The 8,866-nt window shown below is 39.8% G+C and overlaps 1 protein-coding gene across 4 annotated transcripts in view; it reads left to right on the top strand.

Annotated features, from left to right (window-relative positions):
• The first annotated feature begins 336 nt into the window (after positions 1-336).
• Positions 337-8,866, top strand: part of LOC134842768 (serine/threonine-protein kinase Genghis Khan-like) — a 30,009-nt gene continuing 21,479 nt past the window's right edge. For all 4 annotated transcript variants that reach the window (XR_010162546.1, XM_063859248.1, XM_063859247.1 and 1 more), the window contains exons 1-7: positions 337-516; positions 597-772; positions 850-945; positions 6,582-6,881; positions 7,165-7,370; positions 7,691-7,880; positions 8,597-8,679. Coding sequence is in view for 3 of the 4 variants with exons in the window: in XM_063859248.1 (XP_063715318.1) it covers positions 339-516; positions 597-772; positions 850-945; positions 6,582-6,881; positions 7,165-7,370; positions 7,691-7,880; positions 8,597-8,679 (1,229 nt within the window). In the remaining variant the exon portion in view is untranslated. The remainder of the gene's footprint in view (positions 517-596; positions 773-849; positions 946-6,581; positions 6,882-7,164; positions 7,371-7,690; positions 7,881-8,596; positions 8,680-8,866) is intronic.

Raw genomic sequence — 8,866 nt, 5'->3', positions numbered from 1 at the left:
ATACTGAGACCCAGCCATGAGCTCACTATTTTTGCATGTAATTCAGTTAATTTGAGCGTTCTGGTCGAAGCCGGAGAACAGTGACGTTTTTGTCGACCCGATGTAAAAAAGACCACCGAAAAGTACTGGCTTGGTAGAGACGGTGAAAAACATGCAAAGCTCTGTTTAGACGCTGGCCAGTCGTCTTAAGACTTATTTTTGTTATCCGTCGATATGTATCTTCCGGGCGAATGTTACAGGGCCTCTTTTGTAATTTGGTGTTTAGAAGATATAGACTATGTGTTGCTTACAGAGTATAGCGCTGTTGGGCTAATTTATCATTGAAAATTCAGATCATTATGAATGAAGTGGATAGAGGTGATAGACTTCAAAAACTTCTAACTCACGAAGGCAGTCAACAAAACGAAAGCTTTGTTGGACTAGAAGCGCTTGCTGATGCGTTCATTGCCCTGTATGATGAGTGTTCTCTGTCCACGCAAAAGAAGGATAAAAAGTTTTCAAGTTTTCTCGAATGGGGTAAGAATCGACCGATTAGAATTATTATGATGAAAAATTTAAGTGGCGAAAAACGAAAACTAAATTTAATTTTTTGTTAGCAAAAGACTATGCTGTCCGGTTAAAATACTATCGACTCAGTAAAGATGAATTTGACATTGTCAAGATAATAGGACAAGGCGCGTTTGGACAAGTTGCTGTGTGCAAAAATAAGCTTTCTGGAAAAGTTTTTGCCATGAAGACATTGAACAAGCACGAAATGATCAGCCGAGCTGAGGTAATTTTGTTTTCAATGTATACAATATGAAGAAAATCACGTTCTAATTTCGAAAACTTTCTGGTGTGTATTTTTAGACGGCGTGCTACAAAGAAGAACGAGATGTTCTGGTGTTCGGAGATCAGAGATGGATCACGAAACTTCATTTTGCTTTTCAAGATACGATAAATTTGGTAAGTTAGTAAACAAGTCAACAAAAAATTAGAAATATATCTATTTAAACATGATCGGGGAAATTGCTTGTACTGTTTTACTGATTGTACTGGTGCACAGTGGTCTATCTCTGAGTCGTGTAGTTCTGGAGCAATGACGGATACAATATGTCAACCCTTTTAAGTTTTTTCAGGAATTGTTATTTATGAACGCAGTGAAGACACTTAAATAGGTCGTAGTGATTTTCAGGATAAAGTCTCAAAGTTTGTTTACGCTCAAATTGTTTTTTTTTTCGCGGTTTGACTTCTAAGTTCTTTCAGATCAATTCAGTCCCTTTTTAAAAAGGAAGGCAAACTTTTTTATTGAGCTGAAAAAGGTGATCGACTTCTAATAAAAAAACGATTTTATTGAATTCCTAGCTAATAAAAAAATAATCTGTTGATCCCGTTTTTTTAAGTTGGATAAATTTGAAAGAAATTACTAATGCTGAATATTGAAAAACATTCAAAATCTTCAATCAACATTCTTTTTTCTTGAACAAAACATCAGTGGTTTGAAAAGCTTTACGGAGAAATACTCCATCATCAAAAATCTAAAAACAAAGCACCGTTGAGTGGAATGTAAAAAAGTAGATTTTGAAAAACAATGATAAAGGAGCGAGAGACTGATCAACAGTCAAACAAGAGTCATCTTCAAGAATTATCTTCTGGAGGGCATACGTCAGCGCGCGGCTCCGACACTCATCTTTCTTATTGAGACTTGGACGATTCGAGCAGTTTGACATCCTCCAGAGAAACTTGTGCATTCAGTGAAATCAATTTGAACTGGCATGCCTGCTCTTCCATGTTCCTTCATCCTCGTTGAGAGGCAAATGTTTTTCCGACATAGCTGGCAGGGCAGCCACGACAAGAAATGTGATAAACAACATTACTACGTATAGAAAAAGGAACTTTGGATTTATGCGAAGGAGTGCTGTTTTTCGGTGGTGAAATAAATATTGCAAGTACCGATAATTTTCTTGATGTTACGAGCCAAGTTCTCACTGCCTGGACCACAGTATTGAAGAGCCAAAGCAAAACGCATACAGCTTGACTTTTCAGCTGCACTAGCTTTGTTTAGTCTCAGCGCGTTTGGATAAGATGTTGTTAAGAGTCTTGCTAATGATCGATTGTACTACTGCCTTAGGATACTGGTTGTTCCTGAGAACTTTTTCGGCTTTCCGTAAAACTCTCCAATTCTTTTTTCTTTTACACTTTTCCAATCATCATCATTTATGAAAAGACAAGTTTTGCTTCTCGTTTTGATTCTAATCTATTTTTTAAGATTACTACGTTTATCCTGAAAATGATGTAATTGGATTGGTTCATAACGTTCCATGTTTTATTACATGTTATTTGATAATTAATATACAGAGTTAATGCTTTTCAATTAGTCACCGTAACTAAACGAAAGAGCCTCTTTTGTAATTTAGAAATAAGAGGGAAAAAATGAATCAATTAAGCCGAATAAAACCATTTCTTTCATATGACAGCATAATAATAAAAAAAAATACTGAAAAATAACAGATGTGCCAGCCAAGAATTTTAAAAGTGTTGAAAAATTGTCATTTTTCTTAACTTGAATTTCCTTCAATCTTCCTGATCGGAACATGCTGTGCTACTTGCACAGTAACCGACTATCTTTGTTCTATTTTATTCTGAGTTATAATGAAACAATGAGTATATGGTTTGCCTCGAATGTTCCTGATTGGCTTGCAGTGAGTCTGGCTCCAAGGATTTTTGAAAAACTTCTTTGTAGTCCTGAGATTTTGCTTGCACCATTATTTATCGAACAAATTTTCGTTTTTATTCGTATCAATTCGGATATAGGTCACGTTGATGTTTTTTTTTGTTTTTTTTTTAATTGGAAAAGTCTTAAAATTTGTTGAGGCTCAAATTTACTTATTCTCGGTTTGACTTTTGATTGCTTTTTAAGTTCAGTTTTATAACTGTTTTAATAACTCAATATATTTTACACAAATCACTTATAAATAATTTTTGAGACTTGAGCTTGTCTTTTGAAATGTGATATAAATTTTGCATCACGTGATGCGAAGCGATGATTCATCTGCGCTCCCCAAGGTCAAAACTTGTTTTCTTTGACAGGAAACGAAATCAGGTTGTTGCTTTCAGCATGAAACTGTCTCATTTCGTTCGTGTACGAAGCGGATCCAGTGGTTTAAGATGGAAGATGTTATATACTTCTAAAAAATTTATTTCAAATAGCAAAACAACAACTGAAGCATGAAACCAAGATAGCACCGGGAGTGAAAGAGTGCACCATATGGGAAATCTATCAGATAAAAAGGCCAGATGTTGGCAATGACATGATAAGAAATTCGCAGAAAGTGAGATACAAGGTAACAGAGAATTAGAGGGTCATAAAAACTTCATCGAGAGAAGCTTGAGGGCGTAGAGTTCCGATGACACATGCTGCGTTAGACATCTGTATGCAAATTGATATTCTTTGCCTAAGGAAGGCAGAAGCACGGGCTTCGTTGGTGGAATCTTGAATCAGCTTGCCGAGCTTAGAAAGAAAACGTTTGGTGTCTGGTCCTGCGCCTCCTTGTATTTCGAATGCGACAGGCTGAAACAAGTATCCTCTGTTGATGATTTCAGTGTATTTCATTCTTTTCGTCTCTTCTGCTGTAGTCGCTGCTTTCAGGGGCTCGAATGAGTCAATTCTACTACTGCACAATGCGTCCACGACCGTGGCATCCCATACCCTGGGTTGGCCTCTGGACCAAGGTGTAAACGTGAGCCCATCCGGCCTTTTCCGATATGCGCGGCAAAGTCCAGGGGGTTCTAATACCGAGTGTATGTTGGCGCTGGCAAGACCCCTCTTCACTATGTCATTCAACATCGAGTGGCGAGTATGACGGCCGGCGCTCATTTTGCAAGCCAAACCATGGTGGCCATCTTCAGAGACTTCTTTACCGCATCGGCATTGGTGGGGTTCGCACACTTTGCCGCCCAAACGCAGTGCCACACTGCTGCGGAGTTGGATATCTGTGAGTTTCAAGCCCAAGTTGGATGATGGCAGAGCCTGCAGCCAGCTTCCCGCCATCTTTCCAGAGTAAGCTTCTATTCTATTGTGGTCTGTCAATGATTAGTTCTCAAGCATCGAGGTTCTTAGGTTCTCGAATACTGGCCAAGTCCAATTCTTTTGGGTGCTTCTATTAGTTGGTGGAAGTGCTTGTGCAGTATCACCCCAGAGTTCCAGAGCAGTTTCTTCGTCGCCTGTTGGTCCGGTACAAGTGGAGATTTGGTCTGACAAAGCAGCGCAAGAGCTCGCGGAGAATAGAAATAAGGAAGTCGCAAGCAATGACGCAGATGGCAGACACAGGCCACCCACTTTAACAGGCAGACAGGCTTGGATGCGAGAAGAATCTGTAAGTTGAACATTGGTCTTTTTTTCCAGTGTTGAGGTCAGAATGGAATCATAGTTGGAGAGTATGTCGGGGTGCATGAAGCACGGTGACGTGCGGAGCATAAATTTCAATTTCGGTATACTGAACGAGTTTTTCAAAACAAAAAGCGCCGAGTGTGCCTCGATTTCGACCAGGCGTTCGCTCAGTAGCTCAAGATCTTTAGAACGTTTGGTCAATTTGTCTAGGACACAGTCAACACCCATGCCTGCACCAAGGATGCACAGGTCATCCAGTGGAGTCTTTTGTATAGCAGGGCAGATCGTGTTGAATAGTTGCAGTATTTTGAGTTTGAGCTCTTCACTCGGTGAACCTAGGAAAGTTAGCTCACATTTCGAAGGCTTAGCTTTCAGGCCAAGCATACGAGCGCGCTCTATCACCAGTTTCAAGTCCTCGAAAACTACCCGGAACTTATCAGCAAGATTCCCATCTTCCAGATACCAGAAGTTAAGAGCAGAAGTCAGCGAATGAATCTTGTCGTTAATCGTATCACAGAACATGGGTGGCCCCTCCGGGTCTCCTTGTTGAGCTCCTTCATCTGAGTTCAGAATATGAGATCCAAAGAACAGATAGGAGGTTGTCTATAGGCTGAGAACGCAAAATTTTCAGGCGAGGGTACTTTTCGCTAATGTTCTCCAGCATGTGTTGCCTTGAGATTGAGTTGAAAGCATTTTCGAAATCAATTTTGACTAGAACGTGTTCATCGCTGCCTGGAGAAGATAGGAATTTGCGGGTGGCATGGACTGCCGCCTCACATCCATTTCTGGTGCCGAAGCCCAGTTGAGTAGATCCATATGAACATCTTCTTTGTTCTAATAGTTCGTGGTCTTTGCCGGCACACTTCGCTGCCAATCGGCAACACATAGCAGTGTGTTGCCGACTGCTATGGGCCAAACGCAGGAAGAAGGTTTTTTTGAGTGCGAACAAGTTTGCCCCGAAAAAGAAAGGTCTGATATCAATCGGTACACCACCGCTCAAGATGATATTTGTGAGCCCGGTCAGGTCTTCAATCAGTTTGTTTGATGTTTCGTTACACATTCCAATCATGTCTTTGATAATTTGGGCCTCAATTTATCAGGCCCACCGGCTAAGAATTTATACAAGAGTGAACCGTAGAACCCACAGTAGTGATACATTCTTGTTCTTTGTTTCCCTGAACAGCATAGGCGAACTTGTGCCGGGGGTGTTTTTCTTCCATCTCATTTACAATTTTGAGTGTAATTTCAGGCATCGTGTCATTGCGTGAAGCTATCCGTATATACCTCGGATATTGCCACTCTCTGTTTCCCTTTTCGGCTTCGCCTTTTTTTTCGGCTGCTCCGGAACCTCAGCTGTGCCGGAAAAAAGATCTTATAGCTGAGTTGACTGAACTGGTGAGGTTAGTTCGGTGTTTTTTCCCTCCTCTGTCAGTCGCCTTCAGACAGTGGGCGGGGATACTCTTAAGCTTCAGCCAATTGGAAACTTCGTCAGGGTGTTTGGAGATATCGATGATAACTTCGCTATAGAGACAGGCTAAGTTGACTCTTGCTCCTTTCGGGACATGTTTGAGTATGGGGACTTTAGCGGAGAGCAGCTTGCGGAGATAGGTGGAAGCCTCGGAATCGGGAGGGACGTTCTCTATTCTTAGATATCCCATTAGTTGAGAAAGGCCGCTAGACTGGTGCTCGGGCGCGCTACCAGTATGAGTCAAGTCCTGTGGAGGGATATCATCAGCCAAGACAACTGAATCCGGTAGGCAGCGGTTGCAGATCAAGCCTGGCTTCCAGTGTTTATATTAATTTGCCTCTGAGTGTTATATTAATTTGCCTCTGAGTGAAAAGTTTCTGGAAATTAGGATATAGTATTCTACACATATCGCTAACACTTAAGTCGTAGCTTGGTTTAATTAAAGATTATCTTGAGCTTTGGCATTTTTTAAAGCTCACAGTTCGCTGCATCGCAGTTGGTGCGAATTTATACTTCGCCTCAAATGCGATGCAGCAAACTGTGGCTCAATCCATGGAAGATGAATTAACATTGGATTGAGCGCAGATATGAATCATCGCAGGTGCTAAGCTATGCTTCGCCTCTTGTAATTTTCCTGCAGTCTGTTGACTGTTTTTTTTTTGTTTTCACGTAGTTTGCGAATAGCTCTTTAACCGGTTTTTATTAATTATTTGATAAGTAATGAACTAAGTGCTGTTTTTTTAGTACTTAATCATGGATTATTATCCCGGCGGAGATCTGTTGACGTTGCTGAGTAAGTACGAAGACAAGTTTCCTGAAGACATGGCTCGCTTCTATGCCGCAGAAATGACCCTGGCAATTCATGCGTTGCACACATTGGGCTATGCGCACAGAGATATAAAGCCAGACAATGTTCTGTTGCACAATTCAGGTCACATCAGACTTGCCGATTTTGGATCCTGTCTCAAGCTACATGAAGATGGTTTAGTGCATTCCAATGTAGCTGTTGGGACGCCAGATTACATTTCACCTGAAATTTTAAGGGTATGTTCTCATAAAGAAATTTGAAATGTGGAAGCAAGTAACTGGACTGCTAATTTATACCATTGTATGTCATTGCCCTATGAATAAGAAAGTTGTATAAAAAAGTAAATCTTAAAGCAGAAGAAACATTTGTATTTTTCTTTGTAAGTTTGAAACAAGATACGTTTTGGGAAGCATAAATGAATTGTTTTGAATTGCGAAACATTTACGACTACTAACTGGAGTACGATTTATATTGGGCACGTTTTTTGTGTCGTTTCTTACCTTGTCGGCATACTGTTAGGCACAAGAAGATGGGATGGGACGCTACGGAGCTGGCTGCGACTGGTGGTCCCTGGGAGTGGTGGTGTTTGAGATGCTGTTCGGAGAGACCCCTTTCTACGCCGAGTCATTAGTGGAGACATATGGGAGAATCATGAACCACGAGGACTCATTCAAGTACCCAGACGATGTTCAAGTTTCGGAAGAAGCTAAAGACCTGTTGTTGAAGTAAGGATTTTGATGGCACTTTTGCTAAAATCACGATCTGTAGCATTGGAAATTTCATAGGAACTATTCTCTGCTTTATTTGTAGTTAGGGTTAGGGTTTGGGTTTGGGTAATAGTAAGCGTCCGTGGCTGAGTGGGTAGTGCGCGAGACTCGTAATATTTAGGTTGGAGGATCGAATCCGATACGTGGCCAAGTTTTTACTAATTTGAGGCTTATTTCTACTTCTTTTTTCACTTCATAGAGCTGCTTTTTGACATTTGCTAATTCGTGTTGTTTTCTTGACTGTTTTGAACTTACTCAGTTTATATACCCTTTTTTAGGTTCCTGTGCAAAGCAGAGAAGAGATTTGGCAAGAATGGACTGGGAGAGATAAAAGAACATCCATGGTTTGCAAACTCAGTTGATTTTGACACAATTCATACTGCAGCACCGCCCTACCATCCGGACATCAAAGGACCCGAAGATACTTCGAACTTTGACATTGACGAAACAGACATCAAACGACTACAGGTTCAGATCAGATATCTTAAATGACAGAGTGCTCTTCTTTAATTGAATGAATTTGAAAGACAAATACAGGAATTGACTTTGTATAAATGCGAATGAACGAACAGAAGTCATTCATTGAGGTCATGTTGATGTTTTTTGTTATTCAGGCACGATTTTAAAAACACTCTTGCTCAAATTTGACTTTTCGCGGTGTCATTTGGCTTCTTCGATTCAAATTCATGTGTCCTTCTCTTTCTTTTTTTCTTTTTACAACTAAATTTTGGCTTTTTGTGGGTTTTGTTTATGAAGTGGAGTTTCGCCTCTGTGTCTCAATTTGAGCTAGTTTTATCGAAAAAAAGTTAATCAAACATGTTTTTGAAAATGCAAAAGCTTTTTGATATATTTTTCTCAACTTTAGTTGAGAAATTTCATTAAAATCAGTAATTTTTTTTTTCGGAAATCATCTGCTCAATTGAATAAATTTTGACGTTGTTGGTAAAACTCATTGAATAGCAAACTGCATCATGCGAATTTCGCTTTGGAATTTTTTTGAATGTTTTAGCTGAAGGTTGAGTTAATTAAAGCTTTGATATTTAATAGTCAAGTCTGTTTCACGTTTAGGGTTTTATCGTTAGTATCTGGAAATCTGTATTTGCTGTCATTCTGATTTTAAACTTTTACAGTTCTTAAGAAGCTATTAAGAGATAATGAAGCTTACAATTTTGAAATGATTTTAGAATTCACTGTCGTCCAGAACTCTTCCTTCCGTCTTCTCCGGAGAAAGTCTGCCCTTCATTGGGTTTACGTTCACATCTACTTTGTAAGAAAATTTTTTTTTATTTATTCTTTTTTCAATTAATTGATTTCAAAAAGAATACGCCGACCGCTGAGTTAAACGACTCGCCGAAAGATGATCTCTCTATATTTTTCTTTAAAAAAAACCAGTTGCGTATTGTCTCGCAAATAGGTCCATCAAACTTGAGGAGAGTGGGGGCTGAAAAAAACTG

This window comes from Symsagittifera roscoffensis, chromosome 3 (genome assembly GCF_963678635.1).
Source record: "Symsagittifera roscoffensis chromosome 3, txSymRosc1.1, whole genome shotgun sequence".
NCBI lineage: Eukaryota > Metazoa > Xenacoelomorpha > Acoela > Convolutidae > Symsagittifera > Symsagittifera roscoffensis.
The sequence above is the reverse complement of the archived record's forward strand: the minus strand, read 5'-3'. Positions and strand labels throughout refer to the sequence as shown.